The 27,990-nt window shown below is 49.3% G+C and overlaps 1 protein-coding gene across 1 annotated transcript in view; it reads left to right on the top strand.

Moving 5' to 3' along the window:
* LOC140428295 (cadherin-22-like) overlaps nucleotides 1-27,990 on the top strand; it is a 1,238,550-nt gene that overhangs the window by 731,760 nt on the left and 478,800 nt on the right. The window contains exon 6 of the mRNA XM_072514610.1: nucleotides 9,633-9,820. Within this exon, the coding sequence (XP_072370711.1) occupies nucleotides 9,633-9,820 (188 nt within the window). The remainder of the gene's footprint in view (nucleotides 1-9,632; nucleotides 9,821-27,990) is intronic.

Raw genomic sequence — 27,990 nt, 5'->3', positions numbered from 1 at the left:
CCTAAACACATCCTCTGAACCCCACTCCCATACACACCCTCTGAACCCCACTCCCATACACAGCCTGTGAACCCCACTCCAATACACACCCTGTGAACCCCACTCCTATCCTCAGCCTGTGAACCCCACTCCGAGACACAGCCTGTGAACCTCACTCCTAAACACACCATGTGAGCCCCACGCCAATACAAACCCTATGAACCGCACTCCTAAACACACCCTGTGAACCCCACTCCTATACACATCCTGTGAACCCCACTCCGATACATACCCTGCGAATCCCACTCCTATACACATCCTCTGAACCCCACTCCCATACAGATCCTGTGAACCTCACTCCTAAACACAACCTTCGAACCCTACTCCTGTACACACTCTGTGAATCCCACTCCAATACACACCCTGTGAATCCCACTCCTATACACACCCTGGGAGCCCCACTCCTATACACATCCTGTGAACCCCACTCCTCTACACAACCTGTGGACCCCAATCCTTTACACATCCTGTGAACCCTACTCCTATACACACCATGTGAACTCAACTCCGATACACACCCTGTGAACCCCACTCCTATACACATCCTGCGAACCCCACTCCTATACACACCCTGTGGACCCCACTCCAATACATATCCTGTGAATCCCACTCCTGTACACATCCTGTGAACCCCACTCCGATACATACCCTGTGAATCCCACTCCTATACACACCCTGGGAGCCCCACTCCTATACACATCCTGTGAACCCCACTCCTATACACATCCTGTGGACCCCACTCCTTTACACATCCTGTGAACCCTACTCCTATACACACCCTATGAACCGCACTCCTTACCACACCCTGTGAACCCCACTCCTATACATATCCTGCGAATCCCACTCCTATACACATCCTCTGAACCCCACTCCCATACACATCCTGTGAACCTGACTCCTAAACACAACCTGCGAACCTTACTCCTGTACACACTCTGTGAATCCCACTCCAATACATACCCTGTGAATCCCACTCCGATACACATCCTGTGAACCCTACTCCTATACACACCATGTGAACCCCACTCCGATACACACCCTGTGAACCCCACTCCTATACACATCCTGCGAACCCCACTCCTACACACACTGCGAACCTCACTCCTATACACACCCTGTGAAACCCACTCCTACACACACCAGGTGAGCCCCACTCCTGTGCACACTCTGTGAACCCCACTCCTATACACACCATGTGAGCCCCACTCCTATACATATCCTGTGAATCCCACTCCTATACACACCCGGTGAACCCCACTCCTATACAGACCCTGTGAACCCCACACCTAGACACAGCCTGTGAACCCCACTCCTATACACAGCCTGTGAACCTCACTCCTAACCACACCATGTGAGCCCCACTCCTATACAAACCGTGTGAACCCCACTCCTAAACACACCCTTTAAACCCCTCTCCGAGACATACCCTGCGAATCCACTCCTATACACATCCTCTGAACCCCACTCCCATACAAATCCTGTGAACCTCACTCCTAAACACACCCTGTAAACCCTACTCCAGTAAACACACCCTGTGAACCCCACTCCACTACATACCCTGTGAATCCCACTCCTATACACACCCTGTGAATCCCACTTCTATACACACCCTGTGAAACCCACTCCTATACACACGATATGAGCCCCACTCCTATACAAATCTTGTGAATCCAACTCCTATACAAACCCTGTGAACCCCACTCCTATACACACCCTGTCGACCCCACTCCTATACACATCCTGTGAACCCTCCTCCTATACACACCATGTGAACCCCACTCCGATACACACCCTGTGACGCCCACTGCTATACGCACCATGTGAACCTCACTCCTATACACACTCTGTGAAGCCCACTCCGATACACACCCTGTGAAACCCACTCCAAGACATAATATGTGAGCCCCACTCCTATACATATCCTGTGAATCCCACTCCTACACACACCCTGTGAACCCCACTCCTATACACATACTGAACCCCACTCCTATACACACCCTGCGAACTCCACTCCTATACACACGCTGTGAACTTCTCTCCCATACACACCCTGTGAACCCGGCTCCTATACACACCCTGTGAACGTCACTCCCATACACACTCTGTGACCCCCACTCCGATACACACCCTGTGAACCCCACTCCAATACACACCCTCTGAACCCCACTCCTATACACAGCCTGTGAACCCCACTCCAATACACACCCTGTGAACCCCACTCCTATCCTCAGCCTGTTAACCCCACTCCTATACACAGCCTGTGATCCTCCTAAACACACCATGTGAGCTCCACGCCAATACAAACACTATGAACCGCACTCCTAAACACACCCTGTGAACCCCACTCCTATACATATCCTGTGAATCCCACTCCTATACACATCCTGTGAACCCCACTCCGACACATACCCTGCGAATCCCACTCCTATACACATCCTCTGAACCCCACTCCCATACACAGCCTGTGAACCTCACTCCTAAACATAACCTGCGAACCCTACTCCTGTACACACTCTGTGAATCCCACTCCAATACATACCCTGTGAATCCCACTCCTATACACACCCTGTGAGCCCCACTCCTATACACATCCTGTGAACCCCACTCCTATACACACCATGTGAACCCCACTCCGATACACACCCTGTGAACCCCACTCCTATACACATCCTGCGAACCCCACTCCTATACACACCCTGTGGACCCCACTCCAATACATATCCTGTGAATCCCACTCCTATACACACCATGTGAACCCCACTCCGATACATACCCTGTGGACCCCACTCCAATACATATCCTGTGAATCCCACTCCTATACATACCCTGTGAACCCCACTCCTATACACACCCTGTGAACCCCACTCCTATACACACCCTGCGAACCTCACTCCTATACACACCCTGTGAACCCCGCTCCTATACACAGCCTGTGAACCCCACTCCTATACACAGCCTGTGAACCTCACTCCTAAACACACCATGTGAGCCCCATTCCTTAACAAACCCTGTGAACCCCACTCCTAAACACACCCTTTAAACCCCTCTCCGAGACATACCCTGCGAATCCACTCCTATACACATCCTCTGAACCCCACTCCTATACACATCCTGTGAACCTCACTCCTATACAAACCCTGTGAACCCCACTCCTATACACACCCTGTGACCCCCACTCCTCTCCACACCCTGTCGACCCCACTCCTATACACATCCTGTGAACCCTACTCCTATACACACCATGTGAACCCTACTCCTATACACACCCTGCGAACTCCACTCCTATACACACGCTGTGAACTTCTCTCCCATACACACCCTGTGAACCCGGCTTCTATACACACCCTGTGAACGTCACTCCCATACACACTCTGTGACCCCCACTCCGATACACACCCTGTGAACCCCACTCCAATACACACCCTCTGAATCCCACTCCTATACACAGCCTGTGAACCCCACTCTGATACATACCCTGTGAACCCCACTCCGATACACACCCTGTGAACCCCACTCCTATACACAGCCTGTGAACCCCACTCTGATACATACCCTGTGAACCCCACTCCGATACACACCCTGTGAACCCTACTCCTAGACACACCCTGTGAACTTCACTCCCACACACACTGTGAACCCCACTCCTATACACAGCCTATGAACCCCACTCCTATACAAACCCTGTGAACATCACTCCCATACACACCCTGTGAATCCCACTCCTATACACAGCCTGTGAACCCCACTCCTATACATACACTGCGAATCCCACTCCAATACACACCCTGTGAACCCCACTCCTATACACAGCCTGTGAACCCCACTCCTATACACAGCCTGTGAACCCCACTCCTATACACAGCCTGTGAACCTCACTCCTAAACACATCCTCTGAACCCCACTCCCATACACAACCTGTGAATCCCACTCCTATACACACTATGTGAGCCCCACTCTTATACAAATCTTGAGAATCCAACTCCTATACAAACCCTGTGACCCCCACTCCTATACACATCCTGTGAACCCCACTCCTATACACACCCTGTGGACCCCACTCCTATACGCGCCCTGTGAACCCCACTTCGATACACACCCTGTGAGCCCCACTCCTATACACACCCTGTGAACTTCACTCCCATACACACCCTGTGAAGCCCACTCCTATGCACAGCCTATGAACCCCACTCCGATACACACCCTGTGAACATCACTCCCATACACACCCTGTGAATCCTACTCCTATACACAGCCTGTGAACCCCACTCCCATACACACCCTGTGAACCTCACTCCCATACACACCCTGTGAACCCCACTCCTATACACAGCGTGTGAACATCACTCCCATACACACCCTGTGACTCCTACTCCTATACTCACCTTGTGAACCCCACTCCTATGCACAGCCTATGAACCCCACTCCGATACACACCCTGTGAACATCACTCCCATACACACCCTGTGAATCCTACTCCTATACACAGCCTGTGAACCCCATTCCTATATGCACATTGCCAAATGTCCCTTTGAAACATACACTATAAACATCACTCCTACACATACACAATGAACACAACTCCGAAACGCACACTGTGAGCAGAACTGCTGTAATGACACTCATGTACAAACACTGTTAGATCCACATCTATATGCAAAATGTGAAACCCACTCCAATACACACACTGCAAGCAGCCTCACAGGGGCTGGTTTAGTACAGTGGGCTAAACAGCTGGTTTGTAATGCAGAACAAGGCAAAAGGCCGGGTTGAATTCCCGTTCTGGTCTCCCCGAACAGGGGCCGGAATGTGGCGACTAGGGGCTTTTCACAGTAACTTCATTGAAGCCTACTTGTGACAATAAGCGATTATTATTTTATTGTACAGACCGCAAAACCTACTCCAATGCAGACACTGCGAATCCCACTCCGAAAGACAACGTGCGAACCTTAACAGCCACCAGGAAAGGTTGTCCTCCTCCTTCACGGGGATCCATGACTGAGAGGACGTAGCACACGTGCCCCACGGTCTCTTTGTTCAGATGGAGTCTCCTGCAACACATGCTGTCCAGCACCTCGTCCCCCACCCTTACCATGACTCTCCTGCCTTCTTTCAGAGTGCCATCCACTGAGCTAGTTGTGCTAGCAAATGTTGTTGTGCTAGCAAACTAGTTGTGCTCGCAAACTCACCCCCAACCACATCAGGAACCCCTAGATGCCAGACCTCTGTTGGTAACAGGAGGGAAGCCATGATCCGATGCACTCCCCTGATGCACACACTTACCATTTGGTCTTGAGAGGTTCCCCAATGTTGAAACCCAGCTCTTTCGTGTTTGCTTATTGGCAGCTGCTTCAATGGTGCTGACGCTTCCAGGGTTCAGGCAATTTGTTCAGGCATCAAAGCTTCCTTGAAATGCCCAGCACTAATCATCCTCTGAGGCATAGCACGCGCCGGCCCTTGGAGGAGGCACTTGAGAGTTGAGAATATTTTGTCTATTAAACAGTCAACAGTAGCAAAGATTTGTAAATCAACGATGTAATATTCCACTTATCACACTAACCATTAGACAACGAGGAAACATCCCCGTTCCATATTGATACCAATAGAAAGTTATATCAACTCATTTTCACACAAAAAATCCAAACACACAGGACGGGTTTCTCCAAGCCCTGGGCCGGGCCGGAGAATTCCCGTGAACGGGCCACGCCGCCCCGACGCCGGCACGTGATTCTCCACAGAGCGGAGAATTGGCGCCAGCGTGGTTGTCGCGGCGCCGGTCGCGGGCCGCTCTAAGCGGCCGCCCACCGATTCTCCGGCCCGGATGGGCCGAACGGCCGTAAGAAAAGAGCTGTGTCCCGCCGGCGCCGTTTTAACCTGCTCTGGGCCAGCGGGACCTCGGCGTGAAAGGGACGGGTGGTGGCTGTAGGGGGGGTCCGACCCCGGGGGGGCCTCTGATGTGGCCTGGACCGCGATCGGGGCCCACCGATCGGCAGCCACTGCACATGTCCTCATTGGTGCTGGTGCAACTGCGCATGCGCGGATCCAGCGGCACACTGTTCGCACCGGGATCGGCAACTGGAGCGGTATGAACCGCTCCAGCGCCGTGCTGGCCCCCTGTAGGGGCCAGAATTAGTCCTGGGAGCAGCCCGTTCATGCCGTCGTAAAACGTTACGGCATTTACGACGGCGTTGGCACTTTGCCATGGGATTGGAGAATCCCACCCATGGTATCACCCCTCGCAGATTCCTCAACAGAAACGGAGGATAAGCCTGAGAATATGTTATCATGCCCAGAACTTTGTTGTAGAAATGATCTGTCTATCAATGTGTTACTTGTTCCACGTATCAGTGCCATTCTCCGTCCAAGAGACGCAGCTGTGCAGGCCCTCCCACACATACCAATCTCACCGAAACCAAATCCTGGCATCCACATATTCCACTGTCACTCAAGGTGCAGTTGAATATCCTTGACTTCCAGCGTGTTTAACCCACAGTGACATGCCGCCTACATGCAGCACTCACCACAAGAGCAACAAAAGCACCAGCAATCAGCAAAAGCATTTCTTCGATGGCATCATCAGGGTCCTATTTGGATCAATGTCGCGCACCAGGTCCCGCAGGGTCTTCTTGCTTCAAACAGGTTCGCGCCCACTATTCCCACTATTTAGCCGGCATGCCTAGATCTGAGCCGGGTGCAACACAGTGGTTGAATCGCGCTCTTAGTCAATTATTGTCCAAATACAACATTTCATTCACAACACTGATAAAGCTGATGGCACAGAATTACCTGCGGCCTAATGAGTCCATGCTTGTGTTCTTCCCACACACGTGCCGCCTCCCATTTTGTTGGCTTCATTTCAGCCTTGAGCATATCTTTCCGTGCCCTTTTCTCTCTGTATTGGTCTCATTTCAATTTGAATGTGTCTTAATATATTTGTGCACAGAAAGTGCCTTGATCACTTTCTGTGCACTTTCGAACCACTCTCTAAGTACAGAAATTTCTCCACCTGGATTCAGTAGTAACTATCTTGAATTTGTTGCTTCTAGCATTTTGATCTATGATGCCCTTGAGGTTTTCACAATCCTTGAAACAATTTGTCACCTCAACCCTCCACTTAACTGCCGCGATATTCCTGAAATCCCGAATCCAGTGAATAAGAATAACCCCAACATCGGTCCTCTCTGCACAATACTCACTGTATCTTTCCATTCAGTGAAGCTTCTTGGAGCCTCTGCCTTTCCTTTCCTGCTTTCCAACCACCTCGATCTCTCTCCCTCCAAGTAGCCACTTCATCCTTAGCTTCAGGTGTGGCTACTCTTCACATAAAATGCCTTATCAAATTCCTTTTTGAAAATTCTCATAAATCACACCCACTACGTTTCTTCAAATTTATCTGCCAAGCTTGTGAAACAGTGTTTGAGAGGTTTGCCCACGATTGATTCGTTTGTGTTCCCTCCACTACCCACCCCCGCAGGCTGGTTATTACATTGCTCGGTGTGTGTGCGTGTGGAGGGTGGGGTGCAGAATGGAAAGTGAGTGGTCGGCTCACTCCTGCCCCCTCCACCTCAGACAGTTGAATACAGCATCAGACTGCCCATTATCAAGGTGCTCAGTGAAAAGGCTGCCAGTAGGTGGTAGAAGGTTGGGAAGGGAGCGGCTGCACACCCCGTCTGGAGTTCACTCTGGGACATTGTGTAGCAACAGGCTTATGCTGCGATCAGCAGGTTGCTCGCGGGCAAAAAGTTGAAGGGCCCTGTCCCCATGAATCTGTCTTTATTTCTCATGACAGGCTTCTAAAAGTCAATAAATTAACTCAAAAATCCTGCGGACGCTGCCAACTTCACCAGCAGAATCTGCTTCTGCTTACAGCCATGGTCATGTTGATGGACCTTTTCCTTGTCCTGCCTTGTTGTAAAGCATTCTCAAACGTTTTCATGTCTGACGCCCAAAATAAACGCAGCGGGCAATAAAAGATTATGTTCAAGTGGAGTTTGTTCATTGGTAATCACAAAATGGTGGACTGGCTTCCAATTTCAACACCCATCACCTTCCATAATATCTGAGACTGGGTCGGTGATGTTGTATTGGCGACTCAATGACCTCGCGCTAGTATTGACATTTGCATGGAGGCGATTTGCGGCTGTAAAATCTAGGCCCCCTTCTCCCATACCCCACAAGTGCAAGAGGTTAAAAGCTCTTATCTCCAGTCTCTTGGAGTGATTATCATTGTAGACTTTTCCAGAGAGTGCTTTCCAGTACTGTACATTTCACGGTGTTCCTCACAACAAAGCTAGAATCTTTTATTTCTATTAAGCTCCTCAAAAACGACCTTAATGCATGATTCACTGGATGGAGTCAGTTATCCTATCTCCTTGGAAGTTTAGTTGACCATATATTGTTTGCCATCTGCAAATTAATATTGATATCATAGCAATGAAAAATTATATATTCCCAATAGCCAGGAGGCTATATAATCAGTAGCCGGAGCAGAACACATCAGTTGAAACGCTGCCTTAAGATCATTTTCCAGCTTCCCGTCCCAAAGGCTGCACTTGGTGCTGGCATATGGCTCCATTGTTACTGGAAACCGTCCAGAACCTCATCCAATTGGCTGTTCTTCCTGCATGACCCAAAACATTGGATAGCAATGCAGCTGAGCCAGATGCCATTATCACCTCATCTCTATAAATGGACATCTTCTGTCACAGATCAGAAGCAGAAAATCAGGATAATTTATTTTACACTGTTAACAACTGAACTAATCTTCGTGAAGGACAGGAACTTCCGCCCTCCCCGCGGCATGTTTGGTGGTGGTAGAGGCAGACCGGATCTTCCGGTCCCGCCACTGTCAATGGGGTTTCCCGCTGTTCATTCCCTCCGCTGCCTGGCAAACCGCAGTGGGAGGGGGACTGGTTGGCATCCGGCAGGGGCCAGAAATTCCCATCCTGGGTGAGATCAATAAAATCAATAAATTTACAGGTTAGGATTAGGCCTGTGAATTTCCTAGTTTATATAATTCAGTGCCAGGCAGTGGTATCTCACACTATCGGGAGCAGCTGGTAGGAAGTACATGGATTTCGCAAACATTTGTGCTATTATTTAAGGGCAAAATTACCTGGTTCCAATTAGTTTGTTTCCTAATGGAATCTGGATTCACTGCTGAAGCCGAATATTGTCACTCAGTAACAGATTGCTCGATCATTAAAACCACCCTCTGTTAGACGGGATGCTGAATCAAGTTGTTGTTTAAAGAACAATACTGCGAATGCTGGAAATCTGGAGAAAATGCTGGAAAACCGGAACGGGCCATGCAGCATCTGTGAGGTAAAACAAGAGTTTGTGTTTCTCAGGTCTATGCTGATCTGAAATGTTCAACTCTCTTTCTTCTCTTCACAGGCGTTGCCTGCCCTGCTGGTGGCTGCCAGAATTTTCCCTTGTTTTATTGTAGGTGTTGTAGGTTCGCTTTGGGAAAAGTTAAAAGAGCAGGCTAGCGGAGTGCCCTTTCAGTGAAGAGTGCATGAAAGTATGGGGTTGGAGGGGCGCGAAATTGCGGGATCACAGGCGAATTGCTCAAAATGCTGTGTTCTCTTTTCCAGAGCTGTACCAGCTAAGTATGCCCGAGTCAGCAGCCATTGGGACAACAGTTGGAAAGGTGAAGGCGGAAGACGTCGACTTGGGCCAAAACTCTGAGATGACCTACACCCTGAAAGAAGAAGATGGTTCCGATAAGTTCAGCGTCATCACAGACACGGAGGCTCAAGAAGGGATTATCATCCTGAGAAAGGTGAGAGCTGCTGAACCAGAGCACTACACCTACCTGCTAAACTGAGAGCTACTCCTATTTTACAATGAACTTCCGTCATTCAGAGAGTTACCTACAAAGTGCTTGTTGAGATTGTCTCCTTAACTGATTTGGTTAGAAATGATTCAGTTAATAGTCGGAGCAACACACAAAGATAGCTGACAAGAACCTTCTCTGATCACAATCAATAAAATAGATCATTAGAAATAATAACTGAGCTCACATTATAAATACATGATATCCATTTTTTCTGAAAAGTCTCACATAATTATTGTAAGTGTAAGTAGGAGTTGGTTCCATTATTCTGCAGCATTCATTTATAACATCAGACTGTGCAGATATTTTTTCCAGTTCATTCAAGGGATGTGGGTGTCGCTGGCTAGACCAGTATTTATTGCCAATCTCGAACTGCGTTTGAGAAGGTGGTGGTGAGCTGTCTTCTTGATCCACTTCATTGCCTATGGTTTGACCCAGTGACAATGAAGAACTGGTGATATATTTCCCAGCCAGGATGGTTAGTGGCTTATCATAGATTATCATAGAATTTACAGTGCAGAAGGAGGCCATTCGGCCCATCGAGTCTGCACCGGCTCTTGGAAAGAGCACCCTACCCAAGGTCAACACCTCCACCCTATCCCCATAACCCAGTAACCCCACCCAACACTAAGGGCAATTTTGGACACGAAGGGCAATTTATCATGGCTAATCCACCTAACCTGCACATCTTTAGACTGTGTGAGGAAACCGGAGAACCCGGAGGAAACCCACACACACACGGGGAGGATGTGCAGACTCCGCACAGACAGTGACCCAAGCCGGAATAGAACCTGGGACCCTGGAGCCATGAAGCAATTATGCTATCCACAATGCTACCATGCTGCCCCTTAGAGAGGAACTTGCAGGTGGTGGTGTTCCCATGTGTCTTCTGATCTCGTCCTTCCAGATGTTACCACCCCCTGGGTTGGTGCGCGGTCAATTCCAGCCCCACTTGACCCGGAGTCGTAACACTATTTAAATGAATAAATAATTCTTCTCAGAACACCCAAAGTCTTTGGCCCTTTGCTGCCCAATAATTACAGCCACCAGGAACGTAGCTTTAACCACAATTATTGTTTTATTAATAACAAGAACCATAATTAAACGTACAGCAAATACAACTGCTTAACTATTATCTAATTCCTAACCCCCACCCTTAACACTCCCCACCCTCTGCACAAACATAAGACAGACAAACAAACGCCAAGGGGAAAAGAGGGGTATAAAAATAATAACGAAAATAAAAGGGTAAGAATCTTTGTTTCAGATGGTTGTCTTCTAACCCAGCTTCCTTCAGTCTAGGCTTTCAGTTCGAGGTTTCTGCTTTCAGTCTGCAATGGTTTTCACTGTAGAGTTATCCAGGTTCTCCGTAAGTTCAGAAATACAACAGCTATGCAGCTTCTCTGAAGAAAGAGAGAGAGACTCACAAAGCTTCTTCCGTGGATGTCCAGGACCCGAATGTTATGACAATTCATATGCAACCAGAATAGCCATTTTTACCTCATCATCATCCTTAGACGCCTCCTCTGACAGGGAAGCATAAACTTCCTGTGCCCTCACCATCAATTTACTTTGCATGAGTAAAGTCCACTTTTCTTTCAGCCAGTTGGGTTGCTATTTTATCCAAATGCCCTAAAAAAGGTTTATTTTTGGAAGGACCTGTATAACATATCACGACCGTTCTAAGATTAAGCTCCCCTCTGACTCCTGGCAGTTCCCTTTTAATTTACAGTGCCTGAAGCTGGAATTCTCTCTCTTTTGCTTTTTCCTCTCTCTATAATTCAAACCTCCTCATTTCAATTTCCATTTGAAAAGCTGCATCACCATTTCTTTTTCTACTCTTTTTAATTCCTTCTCATGCTCGGATTGCAATAAAATTCTCTGCAGCTCCATTTCCACCAGAAAAATACTTTGATGCTATACTACTTCATGGCTCTCCTGTGCCTCTAACAGATCCAAGCATTCAATCAATATATCTGCCTTCCCAGCTTTAGCTGGCACCTCTATTTTTAATTTACCTGTTTTTGAAGTCCTTTTAAATAAGCCTGATCAATCATCTGAAGAAAACATCAGCAGCCTCCAGAGTCATGTTATATTATTATTTTGTAATTTATACTGCAACCCAAATGTCTCTGTGTACCGTTCCATAGATCCCAGACGAGCCCCCAAGTTAAATAAATATGTAACAATGCATTAAGCAAGTTTTAAGTGTTTTGTATTGAGTTTAAATTATCAATGAAATGATATTGCTCCAATTTAAACTGAACAATTCCTCAGCATGTGCTTAGTTTATGTTGCATCTACAGTGGCGGTATTTATTATGTGTGTCTGAGTATTCTATAATTGTGTTAAACATGTACTGGGGTTCATCAACCTCAATTAGAAGATGGAGGCATCTGAACATTATGATGCATCATGTGATGAGCAGTTGCTGCAGTTTCACAGCTTAACCCATTTTATTTACACCTAAAAGTAGGAACATTTTTTGGGCAGGTTTGTGAATAAAACAATTCTCTCTCTAACCACCTTGAGATATATTCATCTGTTAATATTTCTTGACAATGAAAGGGGAAAATTTGCCAAACCATCTGCTCCTGATTTTAATCCAGTGACTTTACTTCAGAGTGCAGCTTGTAGAGAAAGTGTGTGATGTGCAGGTATTAGCGGAAGATACACTCAGACTCTGATATAATGTCCTATATGGAATAAAAGATCGGCCAACATTCTTTGCTCAATTCCCAGTGGCCATAACACTTTTTTAAAAAAATTAAGAGCAGAGAAACAAACTGCAGAAATAGTTTGCACTGCATCTAAATGTAGTATGAACCCATTTCCCAGGAACCCATTTTGCAGGAACGTGCCACACTAAACTGATGTGGCACGGCAGCACAGTGGTTAGCACTGCTGCCACACACCGCCAGGGATCCGGGTTCAATTCCAGCCTTGGGTGATTGAGTAGAGTTTGCATGTTCTCCTTGTGTCTGTGTGGGTTTTGTCCGGGTGCTCCGGTTTCCTCTCAAAGTCCAAAGATCAAAGTCTTACAACACCATGTTAAAGTCCAATACCAGGTTAAAGCTCCTTCCTCAGATGAATGAGGAAGGAGCTTTGAAAGCTAATGATTCGAAACAAACAAGTTGGACTTTAACATGGTGTCGGAAGACTTCTTACTGTGCTCACGTCAGTTCAACACCGGCATCTCCACATCATGGCAGTCCAAAGATATGCAGGTTCAGCGGATTGGCCATGCTAAATTGCCCCTTAGTGTCAAAAGGTTAGGTCAGGTTATGGGGTTACAGGGATAGGGCAGGGGAGTGGGCCTAAGTAGGGTGCTCTTTCGAATGGTTGGTGCAGACTTGATGGGCTGAATGACCTTCTTGTGCATTGTAGGGATTCTACTCTGTGGTTCTATGCAGCATTCGTGGGTTTACTTTGGACAAGGTAAACAGCTCATCATGGTATACATCACTGAAACCCTTTAGAATCTGAAAGAAAATAAATCATCCGGCTGATAAACAAGGGAATTGAACAAAATATACAGGCCTGAATTTTCAGGATGGCGAGCACTCGACACCCATCATCTGGAGAGATGGTAGGCAACACATCCTTATCAACTTCAACAGGCTGGGCTGCCAATTCGCACTCTAATGAGCATTGACTGGACGCAGATGAGACTTCTGTCCACATTTGGAAGGAATACCTGCCTTGGAGAGCTGGCAATCAATCAGATATCTGGGGCGCAATTCTCCCCCAACGGCGCGATGTCCGCCGACTGGCGCCAAAAACGGCGCCAATCAGACGGGCATCGCGCCGGCCCAAAGGTGCGGAATGCTCCGCATCTTTGGGGGGGCGAGCCCCAACATTGAGGGGCTAGGCCGACGCCGGAGGGATTTCTGCCCCGCCAGCTGGCGGAAATGGCGTTTGTTGCCCCGCCAGCTGGCGGAAATGGCGTTTGTTGCCCCGCCAGCTGGCGCGGAAATGCGGTGCATGTGCGGGAGCGTCAGCGGCCGCCGACAGTTTCCCGCGCATGCGCAGTGGGGAGAGTCTCTTCCACCTCCGCCATGGTGGAGGCCGTGGTGGAGGCGGAAGGGAAAGAGTGCCCCCACGGCACAGGCCCGCCCGCGGATCGGTGGGCCCCGATCACGGGCCAGGCCACCGTGGGGGCACGTCCTGGGGTCAGATCGCCCCGCGCCCCCCCAGGACCCCGGAGCCCGCCCGCGCTGCCTGGTTCCGCCGGTAAATACCAGCTTTGATTTACGCCGGCGGGACAGGCAATTTCTGGGCGGGACTTCGGCCCATCCGGGCCGGAGAATTGAGCGGGGGGTCCTGCCAACCGGCGCGGCCCGATTCCCGCCCCCGCCCAATCTTCGGTACCGGAGACTTCGGCGGGGGCAGGGGCGGGATTCACGGCGGCCAACGGCCATTCTCCGACCCGGCGGGGGGTCGGAGAATGACGTCCCTGATAACTCTGCAGCTCCAAGCACAGCACTGCAGTGGCCAGAAGATGTACTGCAGTGCTGTGCCTGTGGCGAAGGCCTCGATCCAATGGCCACGCTGCACCGAAAAAACAGCGCGCCACGGTGGAGCATGGTCGTTAAAAGCCGAGAGACCCCACTACCCGTGATCTACCCATGTCACAACGCCTTGCGAGGTTCAACGCAATCTCACGAGATGTTGAGGTTTGAATCCTGCCCACAATGGCGGATCACCTTTTAACAAATTTGCACATTAGAGCGAGGCAATTAACCTTTCTCTAATGTGTAAATTCCCGAGGTATCTGAAGCTTTGGGATTCAATCCCTTCCCTGACAACTGGGGACCAGACAGAACAGCACTCATGGGGATCTCCCAGGGGATCAGAGGCCCCAGCTGCATGCCCTTTGGGAAGGGTAGTGCTCTGGTACTGCTGGTGCCAGCTGGATACCCTGACAGTGCCAGCCTTGCACCCTTGCAGTGAAACCTGGGTGCTCGTTGAGATGGGCACTGCAAGATGCCAAGTTGGCACTGCCAAGGTGACAAGTTGGCATTTCTGCTCGTGTATGATTGGGCTGGGGTTGTCCGGCGTGGGTGTTGGGGGGAGGGGGGCAGGGATGCTCCCATTCCCTCCCATATTGCGTTCGGGCTTGATGGGAAGTCTTGGATTCTTTCAGCGGCCTCAGAGGTCGGGATGCCATTTAGAAATGGTGTCCTGATCTCTCGCTACCATGGGGTGTTCCAGCAAGCGGAACTCCCCACTGTACAAAATGGGGTTATGTGCTGCCTCAGCCCCTTTTTCACCACGCATCGTGTTGAATAGCCACGTGTTTCTCGGCACTGTTCCCTTTTGGGAGAATCGTGCCCTAAACCTCAGGATCACAATGCTGTTAAGTGCCTGGGGGGGTGGGGGTGGGCGGGGGGGGGGGCATGAGGGGTGGCGATCTTGCTATGAGGGATAGACTGAACCGGGGGAGGTTGGGGCCTGGGGTGTGCTGGTGGTCTCTAGTGCCTGAGGGAAGTCAACCCAGTATGAAAGGGCCTTCCAATGGAGCCCCACCTTTCCCACCCGAAATCGAGGATAAGAATGTTTCTTTACCCCACACAGTCATCGGACGCCACAAAGTGGCTATGTAAGGACCTTAATTGGGGTTGGGTGCTCGACCATCTGAGCCCCTGTCCTCCCCGCCATAAAATCGCATCAGGGTAGTGTGAAACCAGAGGGTATCCCATCCATGTTATTTTACACGCCACCCGCTGCCTCAGAACCTGCAGCGGGAGCGGTGGGGAGCGTAAAATTCAGGCCTCGGAATATACACTACAGAAGCAGATGATTATGCCAAGCGGCCTGTGCTGGTGTTCATATTCCACAAATGTCTCCTCCCATTTCATCTCAGTCGTCCTATCCCTTTGCTCACACCATCTGGTCTTGTATCCTTTTTTGAAGCAGCTCAGTAATTTTCATTAATCATTTTGTGTTGTCCCAATTCAGGCTGCAGCTATTTACTATGTTATCCCCAGGGCTTTGTCAATATTAGGCAAAGTTTAGTACTGAAACCACAGGAATGCCAGTATTTCCAGGAATCTGACCTGACTGAAAATGTTCATTATTTATTGATAAGAAACTAGGGGCTGGATTCTCCATTCCTGAAATAAAGTGTTGATGCCGGGCAGGATTTGTGGACTTTCGCGATAGCAAAACTGGTGCCGAACCTGGACCGATTCAGCGACTATGGCGGGGTGAGCATGGTGCCACGTGGAACACAACCGATTCCAATGAGAAACAGTGCGGGATTCGCCGGGTCCGTGATTGACACACGGGAAGCTGACAAGCTGCAGCCGCATGTACATATTACAATCCACACACATACTCATCCCAGCCAACAAGATGGCACTTGTTGAGCTGGAGCACGTCCATACAGCCGATGGGCCAGCTGGGGCCATAGGCCACCCCACTAGGTGACACCCAGAATGACCCGTGGCCCTATGTTCACAGTGGGCTGTCAGCAGCATGCACAGCTGCATGGCTGTCTTTCTGGCTGCGGCAATGGTGTTCCGTGCCCGGTACACCCAGACCTCACAGCCCACCTCTTGATCACCCCTCGCTACTCATCCCGGCCTTGGCAGAAGCCCCCTGGTCAGCGGCACAACTGTTTGCAAACTACGGCGATGGTAGGCACTTTCCGTACACCCTCTTTCTCCCTCAGCAGCCATTATGCTGGTTTCACGATTTTTAAAAGCACAAGTGAACCGCGCCGTCGGGAACTCGACCCATCGGAGGCGGAGAATCGTGGAGGCCCCGGAGAAACCGGGACAGACCCACTAATGTACGGAAATGGTGTTTACTCTGTGTGTTCCGGACCGCATTGACGCCGCTGTTGAGGTGACCGAGAACTGTGATTTGACGTCAAATCGGCGCCCACCACGATTTTGGCATCGGAACCTGGGGCGTCATTCTCCGACCCCCCGCCGGGTTGGAGAATCGCCGGGGGCTGCCGTGAATCCCGCCCGGGCGGGCTCCGGGGTCCTGGGGGGGGGGGCGCGCGGGGCGATCTGACCCCGGGGGGTGCCCCCACGGTGGCCTGGCCCGCGATCGGGGCCCACCGATCCGCGGGCGGGCCTGTGCCGTGGGGGCACACTTTCCCTTCCGCCTCCACAACGGTCTCCACCATGGCGGAGGTGGAAGAGACTCTCCCCACTGCGCATGCGCGGGAAACTGTCAGTGGCCGCTGACGTTCCCGCGCATGCGCCGCCCCGACATGTCATTTCCGTGCCAGCTGGCGGGTCAACAAAGGCCGTTTCCGCCAGCTGGCGAGGCGGAAATCCCTCCGGCGCCGGCCTAGCCCCTCAATGTCGGGGCTCGGCCCCCAAAGATGCGGAGCATTCCGCACCTTTGGGGCGGCGCGATGCCCGTCTGATTGGCGCCGTTTTGGGCGCCAGTCGGCGGACATCGCGTCGTTTGGGGAGAATTTCGCCCTTATTTTCCGATTTCGCCGTCAGCCAACGGAGAATCCCCTCTCGGACTTTTTAATATTATGGGCTGGATTTAATTATGCATCTCATTAATTATGCTCATCCTCCCACACCTTACCCACTCACTTTCTTGGCAGCAGCGGTTGTGGGTTTGAAGGTTTTGCCAAAGGAGTTTTGATGAGTTCCTGCAGCGCATCTTATAGATGGTACACAGGGCTGCCACTGTGCGCCGGTGGTGGAGGGATTGAATGTTTGATTTGTGCCAATCAAGCGGGCTACTTTGTCCTTGGTGGTGTCAAAGTTCTTGAGTGTTGTTGGAGCTGTTGAAGGGTGCAAGCGTGGATCTATTTGTGGATTCAACTTTTTTTGCAAGATATTAAAAGGAGCATCATAAGATGATAAAGCCCACTCCTGTGGCAAGAGCGTAGAATACAAATTGAAACCCAATAGTAAGTCTTTTTTTAATAATCTACCCCGGCCCACAGTTGGAGTATTGCTTGTCGTTTTGGGTTTTGTCAAATTTACAGCGGTGAGGGTTTGGGCAGAATGGACCCTCAAGGTTTGAGGAAATACAAATAATGAAGAAAGACTTGAGATATTGAAGCTGTATTTCATTCACACAAACAAGATCCTGAGGTTATTTGAGAGAAGAATTTAATATTCTGAATAATAATACGTTTTGCTTTGCAGGGTGTAACACTCCTGCCCGTGCAAAAATAAATTCTCTACTCTGATTTACATTGCCACGGAAGATATCCAAGCTATGTAATTTTTTGCTGGCAATTTAGTAGCTGTAACATATTCTAAACATAAACAAAATATAGGAGTGTTAATATAGCACAGAGGATGTTATAATTATATGATAAACACTTATGTGTCAAATCTCTTAAACAGTGTTTCACACTTTAGTCAGAGGTGGATTTACAATGAAAGTCCTATGCCATGTACAGGACCCCAACCAACGGGGACGGTGGGGGGGGGGGGGGGGGGGTGGGGGGGGGGGTGCACTGGGCATTCAATCGGAAACTGACTACTCTGCATTTGCTGATAGGCTCTGACTGGTGAGTCTGGATGAGTGGGAAAACCAGTAACAAGCAGTTAATTTGAGGTGCTTGCGTGCGGGAGGCCATGGCGAGTGGCGAGGGAGAGGCTGCTGAGGTTTGTGAATCAAGCCATTCGAACACTGGCACTAGCGGATCCAGTCCAGCAGCAGGCGCACGATGATGCCACGAGGCGAGGGAGAGGCATGGACGGGTGGGGCATGTGAGTCATCAGTGTCAAATCAAAGAGGTAATTTTTTAGCCTGCCTTGAATATCTCAATGAATTTGACGAGCTTCTCAAAGAGCATTTGAAAAGTTACCAATATTGCGGCTCAGGGAAGACCAACCTTCTACTGCACTAAACCTAAAATGGCTTCGCTATAATGGCAGAGCAGCTCAGAAACCAATTCACTAGTGAAATCAAAGATACCAAATGCTACTCCAGAATAGTTGATTCAACACCAGTTGTGAGTCACGTGGACCAATTATCATTAATTTTAAGATATGTGACCAGTGGTGGTGAAGTTGTGGAGTGATTTATTTATTTTATCCTGCTGCAATCCCACACTTCTGATTGTCTGGAGTCAACTGTTTTGAATATCATTGAAAATTTAGGTTTGGACATCAAAAATAGTTATGAGCAAAGCTTTGATAATGCCACAAATATGACAGGGGAATATTCTTTTCTACAAGCAAGCAAGACTGAACAATGCAAGCCCCTGTGTATTAATCATCCCTTGTTCTTGTTACTCCTTGACTTTAATCTGCAATGCTGCAACTGAATCCTGTGAGGGAGCTGTACCTTTTCTTGACCTTGTTCAAAACGTGTATGCCTTTTTTTTGATTTCCCCGCATCGGTGGAATATGTCACAATCGCGCTTGGAACAAGCAAATGGAAAATGTTTGACAGTCAAAGAATTTATGACATCAGGTGGTCCATTCGTGCACATGCAGTTTTGGCTTTGAAAATGAACTTTGCTGATGTAAAGGAAACCTTTAGCTGCATCAAATTCAGGAAAGCCACATGTGAAAGCTGAAGCAAAATCCTCAGCAGAGAAGTTTGAAAAGTATGACATTGCTGTTTTCACAGTTTTGTGGAACAGTTTACTTCAAATAATTAATGATGTCAGCAAATCGCTGTGTAACGTTGGAAATACTTTATTGAATGTTGCACAATTGTTAGCCTCAGTTAAAAGTTTTTTCATGGAAGTTTGAAATGATTAATAATAATAATCTTTATTGTCATAAGTAGGCTTACATTAATACTGAAATGAAGTTACTGTGAAAAGCTCCTAGTTGCCACATTCTGTTCAGGTACACAAAGGGAGAATTCAGATTATAGCTCGGTGGAAGCAGAGACACTAGCATGAGAAAAATATATAGGCCCTTCTGATGATGCGAAGCATCCAGGTCACAGGGAGTTATTTTTCAATGAAATGAGAAACAATAAAATCACTTAAAAAAGAGAAGATCATCGTTTACACTGCCAATGTTATTTGTGACACAATAATGGTGAAATTGCAGAGTAGAAGTTGATTTATTTTACATGCTTTTTGACAACGTTTTGATGAAAATGCTGTAGTAATAAATTATGTGACTTCTACAAGGAGAACATAGACACAAATCACAAAATGAAACAATTCATTTATTTCATTGATAATGATGAGCTCTGAATTTTGAAATCACCAGCTGATTTGTCCAGATGGGGGTCTCTGGTGGGGGAGGTCGGATCGGGGTTTTGGATAGAGGTCGTAGGGGGGGGGGCGGGGGTTGGGTCAACCTCCTGCATGTGTTCTGCAGGGGGGTTGAGAAAGCAATTTCTATGGTGGGGGGAGATGCTTCTACTTGTCAGTGAGGGCAGGATTTGTGTTGTTTGGGGGGGGGGGGGGAGATGGGACAGCTGTCAGACCTCATTATTGGGCCCCCTGCTCAAAATGGTGGCACGATAGCAGGATTCAAAACGGAATCACTTGATATCCTCGCCATGCATGAATTAGCATGGCAAGGCAGAGGGAATCACTTCTGGGCACCTCTCCAAGCGCCAACACACACCAGAAGTGATTCAGTTCAGTTCTTCTAAGCTGAGAATCCTGTCCCATATTTCAAAGCATCAAAACTATCATTTAAAAATAGCAAATAAATGCAAAGATTTCATGCTTAGCCCATTTGAAGTCTGGAGATTAGGATTAAGGTTAAACATGTAGTAGGGAAATTCCAAAGGCTCGATCAACAGACAAACTTCACTAATGAGCAGGGTGTTTGCAGCATTGGGCCCTTAAGAGCAAGCCAAATAGCAACACACCATATGGTTCAACACTCAGGTTGTACAATACTGGGCTTGATCGAATGGCCACACTGCAACCGAAATGCAGCACGCCACACCACAATATCGTCAATAGAAGCTGGGAGATCCTGGCATCTACCAGGCTTGCTGTGCCTCATGACATCTAATGCAATCTTGTGAAACATCGCATTGTGGCTGGGATCACGTTTTGGCAAATCTGCATATTAGAGCGAGACAGCTAGTCTCACTGTAATATATAGTTTTCCGAGACACATGGGACAGGATTCTCCGTTGCCCAACGCCGAAATCGGGAACGGCAATCGGCGGAAAATGGCTCCAAATGCCAAAATCGCGGCAGGTGCCAGTTTGATGCTGGGTCGCGATGCTCTGTCCCCTTCAAATCGGTGTCACCTGGACAGGCGCTGTGCGCATTCGCAACTCCGTTGGAATGTCATAAGCTGGCCCACCGGCAAAGCTCCGCCCCCGATGGACTGAGTTCCCAACAGCATGGGACAGGTTTGGTCCCAGTGGTCATGAGCTGGCGTGGTGCCTGGGGAGAGAGAGAGGGCGTACGGACAGTGTCCAGCACCGCCACACGCGGCCGGGATCCGTAACGCTGCCAGGGGAGCTTCTGCCAGGTCTGGGGGAGAGGCAGGGGTTGGCCAGGAGGTGGGCTGTGGGGTGGGCGGGTGTGCGGTCCAGCAAGCCGGGCCATCTTTTTCGGCACGATTGTGCGTGTGTGGGGTGTGTAGGCGTACACGCGGCTGCAGCCCTACGCATGTGCAGCACGGACCCGGCGAATCTCCAATCATTTTCCGCACGTTCCACGGCTCTTCCATGCAGCGCCGATGCTAGCCCCCCATTAGTCTGGGTTTCGCGCCGATTTTTCCTTCATGAAACACCACGGATCCTCTGTTGGCGCCAGCACTTAGACGCAGGAACAGAGAATCCAGCCCAAGAGATTTTGGAATCTATCCACTTAACCTCGGAGATCTCAGGTGAGTGCAGCTCAGTATTGGTTTCCACAAGTGGGGACCAGACGGAATGCACTCATGGGGGTCTCCCAGGGGATCAAGGGCCCCCAGGTACATGCTCTTAGGGCAGGGTAATACCCTGACACTTCAGACATGCTGACATTGGAGCTGGTTTAGCACAGGGCTAAATCACTGGCTTTGAAAGCAGACCAAGGCAGGCCAGCAGCACGGTTCAATTCCCGTACCAGCCACCACCCCCCCCCCCCCGCCGAACTGCCGCTGGAATGTGGCGACTAGGGGCTTTTCACAACAATTTCATTTGGAAGCCTACTTGTGCCAATAAGCAATTTTCATTTCATTTCATTGCCATCCTGGGACCTTGGCAGTGCCACCTGGCAGGGGCACTGCCAGACTGCCAGCTGACAGTGCCATGGTGCCAAGCTGGCAATTTGCATGCGGCGGCAATCAAACTGGGGGTGCCCTGCACAAGTGTTGGGGGAGTGCAGGGGGCCCAAGGTCCCATTCACAGTGAGTTGGGGCTATGGTGGGCATTCAGGAGTCGTGTCGGGGGTTCCAGAGATCGATTTAAAAATGGCGCCCTGATCTCTCACTGTACTGAGGATTTCCAAGTATAGTGAGGAGCAGAGCTCAGTGCAAAAAGCAGGGCTATGTGCGGCTTCAGCCGTGTGTTCCCCGCTGAGATTCTCTATCTAGTCCGAGCACCGGGAAACACGCGGCTGAAGGTGCTCACTATGGAACTTCGTTCCCATTTAATTAAATAGCGCTGACTGTCTCCTTTGACTTAGTTTGAGCAATGTTATGGGAGATCTGCTCATAATTCAAATCAGTTTCAATCAAAATCTCGATGGACTCTTCAGTGTTTGTTCACTTCAAAATCTATTGATTGAAGATATTTCAAAAGAATCACTTTCTTTGAATTTTTACATTTTTATTATTTTTCCAATTAAGGGGTAATTTAACGTGGCAAATCCACCTACCATGCACATCTTCGGGTTGTGGGGGTGAGACCCATGCAGACACGGGGAGAATGTGCAAACTGCCGGGATCGAACCTGGGTTCTCGGTGCGATGAGGCAGCAGTGCATTTCAGAGCAATCACTGATAGGGGTCTCACATACATTCAGACAAAATATTTATTGAAATACCTTCCCAAAGTAGCCTAGCGGATTCAAATTCTAATGCACAGTGTACACAGATTACATAGAATTACATAGAATGTCCAGTGCAGAAGGAGCCATTCGGCCCATCGAGTCTGCACCAGCTCTTGGAAAGAGCACCCACCTTAGCCCACCTCTCCACCCTAACCCCTTAACCCAGTAACTCCACCTAACCTTTTTGGACACTGAGGTCAATTTAGCATGGTCAATCCACCTAACCTGTACATCTTTGGTCTGTGGGAGGAAACCGGAGCACCTGAAGGAAACCCATGCAGACACGGGGAGAACGTGCAGACCCCGCACAGACAGTGACCCAAGCTGGGAATCGAACCTTGGACCATGGAGCTGTGAAGCAACTGTGCTAACCACTCTGCTACCGTGGCGCCCACATATTCCTCATACAGTGAATTACAAATATGAATGGTAATAATGTCCAATAGAAATAAAGACCAGCGGCAGAATTCTCCTTTCGTGGAACTAAGTTCCCAAGCCAGCGGGAAAACTGGCGTGAACCACTCCGGCATCAACAGCCCCCGAAAGTGCGGAATCCTCCGCAGTTCCGGGGGCTAGGTGGATGGCAGACGGGTTGGCGCCGCGCCACCAGCGCCGAAGGGACTACGCGATTCCGCGCATGTGCCAAAGGGCCGCCCTGATCCCGCGCATGCGCGGAACTGCCGGCGTGGTTCCGCGCATGCGCAGACCGGTCAGCGTATTCTGGCTCATGCGTAGGGGGTTGTCTTCTCTGCTCCGGCCACGGCGGAACTCTATAGGGGCCGGCGTGGAAGGAAGGAGTGCCCCCACGGAACAGGCCCGCCTGTAGATCAGTGGGCCCCGATCGTGAGCCAGGCCACCGTTTGGGCCCCCCCCACCCCGAGGACCACCCCAGCCGACTTATCTGCCAGGTCCTGCCGTGTGGGACCATGTCTAATCCACGCCGGCGGGACTGGCCAAAAACGGGCAGCCGCCCGGCCCATCGGGGCCCGGAGAATTGCCGGGGGGGCCGCTGCCAATGGCACCGGAGAATACGGTAGCCGGCGTCGGGGCGGCGGGGCAGGATCCGCGCCGCCCCTCGGGGACTCTCCAACCCAGCGGGGGGTCAGAGAATCCCACTGCAGATATTTACTTTTCCAAGCCCCCTCCCCCAAACCCGCCAGTGGGTGCTGGGACAGAGGGAAGTGTAAAATTTTGTGGTCGGAATTCCCTGTGAATGTCATTACCCCAGACCTGGTAATGCTTGTACGTTGAAGTGGACAGAGCCTCAGTTGTGAAGCCCACCCTTACCCCAATTAAAGTCTTTAGTTGCTATCTAAGGACCATGTCCTGCCCAGCCTCAATTTGTAGGCTGGTGGGTGAATGAGACACGGGTAATTAAAGATATTTGGACATCAGATTGGAAAACAAAGGTGGAGTGTGGGTAATGTGGGTGGGTGACTTCATCAGAAGCCCCCTTCTGACTGGGGGCAACCTCCCCTCAAAATCTGGATGTGTTCCCCACTGACTCTTGAGATGTCGGAGGCCCTGACAATTCAGGCCCAAGTATTTCTGTGCCACAGGTGAAGGAATTGGATGACCTCAGATCCTGTACCCGTATCGCCCAGCGTTCGTCTACAAGCAGTTAGAAGTTGGGATTAAAAAGCCATCCATTTGAAAGATTGTGTTAATTTACGAGGTTAAATGAACAGTCACCATTTCAACCATTGGATCATTAGTGTTTCAAAAGAAAAAATGTTTCTTTTCTCACAGGGATTAGAGGCTATCAGTATCAACCAATCACAATAAACAGAAGGTGACATGGGAAGGTGTCCCAATCAAGAAGGTCATTTTTAATTTTGAAATTGGGTCATCAGATTGTTTAAGGACAGGAGTGAAGGCTGTCAGAAGCAATCTTTCCTTGTTAATGGCACTCAAGCGTCAGGCAGAGAAGGTTTCTGATAATTGTAAAAATAAATTTCATAGAATCATAGAATTTACAGTGCAGAAGGAGGCCATTCGGCCCATCGAGTCTGCACCGGCTCTTGGAAAGAGCACCCTACCCAAGCCCACACCTCCACCCTATCCCATTAACCCAGTAACCCGACCCAACACTAAGGGCAATTTTGGAAACTAAGGGCAATTTATCATGGCCAATCCACCTAATCTGCACATCTTTGGACTGTGGGAGGAAACCGGAGCATCCAGAGAAAACCCACGCACACACTGGGAGAATGTGCAGACTCCGCACAGACAGTGACCCAAGCTGGGAATCGAACTTGGGACCCTGGAGCTGTAAAGCAATTGTGCTATCCACAATGCTACCGTGCTGCCCAAATTTAAAAGGATAAGAGTAAAGCAATGCGATAAAATTGTTATCTCCATCAGAGATCTGCCACAGGTACAATATGCTGGTCGGCATCCTTTAATTTGGCAAACATAAAATGGAAAAGTTAAAATATTGATAACCATTTCAGGATCAATTACTATGTCTTGAAGTCAGAATTACTGAGACTGCAAAATTGTAATGCACAGGAGAATAAAAGGTAACCTAATTATAACAAAAGATTCTGAGAGAATTCTGAGGTCCAGATTTTTGCCATGATATAGATGTGCTCCATCATGATGAAAATAGCAGAAATTCCCAAACTCCCACCCCCAAACACGGCATTTCCCATTTTCATGGGGAGGAATTTGGGGTGAGGCACTTTCCAGGCATATGGGGCGGGATTCTCCCGTTCCCGGTGGGGCGGGAGGCCCCGGAGGGATGGAGTGGCGTGAACCACTCCGGCGTCGGGCCGCCACAATTCCTCCGCACCTTCAAGGGCTAGGCCCACCCCGGAGTGGTTGGCTCCCCGCCGGCCGGTGGGGTAGGGGCTTGGCGCCACAGCAACCAGCGCCAAAGGGCCTCCGGGCACAAATCAGCGCATGCGTGGAAGGGTTCGTCTCCGCATCGGCATTCGCGGAGGAACACAGCGGCCGATGCGGAGAAATAGAGTGACCCACGGCACAGGCCCGCCCGTGAATCGGTGGGCTCCGACCGTGGGCCATGCCACCGTGGGGGCACCTCCCGGGGCAAGATCCCCCCGCGACCCCCCAGGAACCCCGGAGCCCGCCCATGCCGCCACGTCCCGCCGGTAAGGGACCTACTCTGATTTATACCGGCGGGACCGGCTACAGACGGTCGGGACTTCGGGCCATCGTGGGCCGGAGAATTCGGGCGGCCCCGGCACCCATTGAGTAGCACCGAACCCCGCCATTCTCCGAGGTGGGCGGCGCGACACGCGCCAGTCCGGTTTTTGGGGGGCGGGAGAATTGGGAGGACAGCGGGAGCGGGATTCACGCTGACCCTCGGCGATTCTCCCACCCGACGGGGGGTCGGAGAATCCCGCTCACGGAGTTTACAGGGGCAGCTGGCCATTTAAACCATCAGTTGCATCCACTGAAGTGAGATTTTGGTAGACTAGTAATGTGAAACCCTGAGTTTTGCAGATTAGCCCAGGTAAGAGCTGGTTTGAACTTGATGGATTTGTTTGGCTATCCAGGGGTACCTCTTTGGAAAGGTAAGGTACCCATTTGAATATGATCCTGGGAGGTATTTGGTGGTGGTCCAAAGGTGTTAAATGTAGGCATATATGTGCACAAAAAATAAATAAATAAATTCCTGTAAATCTGATTAGAATTGTCAACCTACTTGTCTAAAACAACAGCCAAAACTGTCCAAAGCACCTGTCAAAGGGAAGTATCAATCTGTCAGGGCATTTACAAACCCAATCTGGAATATATAATCCCCCGCAGGGGGATGGGAACCGATGCAGGAAGTTGGAAGGTAGTAAAACAGGGTCAGAAACAAAAGGCAGTAAGGGGGACAGTGTAAGGCAGAGAAGCCATCGTCAAAAATCAAAAAGGGCGACGGTACAAGGTACAGTGACTGAGGGGAGCTCAGTGAATAGGACCAGGAATACTAAAAGGAATAAAACGGGAAGTGAAAACATTAATGGTAAGCGACGCGGCAGGTTGTTACATGAAGATATGGGTTCAACGACAAGGAAAATTAGGAGAAAGGTTAAGAGGAAATATAACTTAGGAGAGGTTACTGATCGAGGTGTTAAGATTCAGAACAGAGGTAAAAAAGCCAACATAAGTGTACTTTACCTGAATGCTCATAGTATTCGGAATAAGGTAAATGAGTTGATGGCGCAAATCATCGTGAATGACTATGATTTAGTGGCCATTACTGAAACATGGTTAAAGGATGGTCACGACTGGGAGTTAAATATCCAAGGGTATCAAACTATTCGGAAGGACAGAGTGGATGGTAAGGGAGGTGGTGTAGCTCTGTTATTTAAGGATGACATCCGGGCAACAGTAGGGGATGACATCGGTGCTATGGAGGATATGGTTGAATCCATTTGGGTGGAAATCAGGAATAGTAAGGCGAAAAAGTCACTGATCGGAGTAATCTGTAGGCCACCAAATAGTAACATTATGGTGGGGCAGGCAATAAACAAAGAAATAACTGATGCATGTAGAAATGGTACAGCAGTTATCATGGGGGATTTTAATCTACATGTCGATTGGTTTAACCAGGTCGGTCAAGGCAGCCTTGAGGAGGAGTTTATAGAATGTATCCGCGATAGTTTCCTAGAACAGTATGTAATGGAACCTACGAGGGAACAAGCGGTCCTAGATCTGGTCCTGTGTAATGAGACAGGATTGATTCAGGATCTCATAGTTAGGGATCCTCTCGGAAGGAGCGATCACAATATGGTGGAATTTAAAATACAGATAGAGGTAAAATCAAGCACTAGTGTTTTCTGCTTAAACAAAGGAGATTACAATGGGATGAGAGAAGAACTAGCTAAGGTAGACTGGGAGCAAGGACTTTATGGTGAAACAGTTGAGGAACAGTGGAGAACCTTCCAAGTGATTTTTCACAGTGCTCAGCAAAGGTTTATGCCAACAAAAAGGAAGGACGGAAAAAAGAGGGAAATTCGACCGTGGATATCTAAGGAAATAAGGGAGAGTATCAAATTGAAGGAAAAAACATATAAAGTAACAAAGATCAGTGGGAGACTTAGAGGACTGGGAAATCTTTAGGGGGCAACAGAAAGCTACTAAAAAAGCTATAAAGAAGAGTAAGTTAGATTATGAGAGTAAACTTGCTCAGAATATAAAAACAGATCGTAAAAGTTTCTACAAATACATAAAACAAAAAAGAGTGGCTA

This window comes from Scyliorhinus torazame, chromosome 8 (genome assembly GCF_047496885.1).
Source record: "Scyliorhinus torazame isolate Kashiwa2021f chromosome 8, sScyTor2.1, whole genome shotgun sequence".
NCBI lineage: Eukaryota > Metazoa > Chordata > Chondrichthyes > Carcharhiniformes > Scyliorhinidae > Scyliorhinus > Scyliorhinus torazame.
Note: the sequence above shows the minus strand (reverse complement) of the source record. Positions and strands in the feature narration are given on the sequence as shown.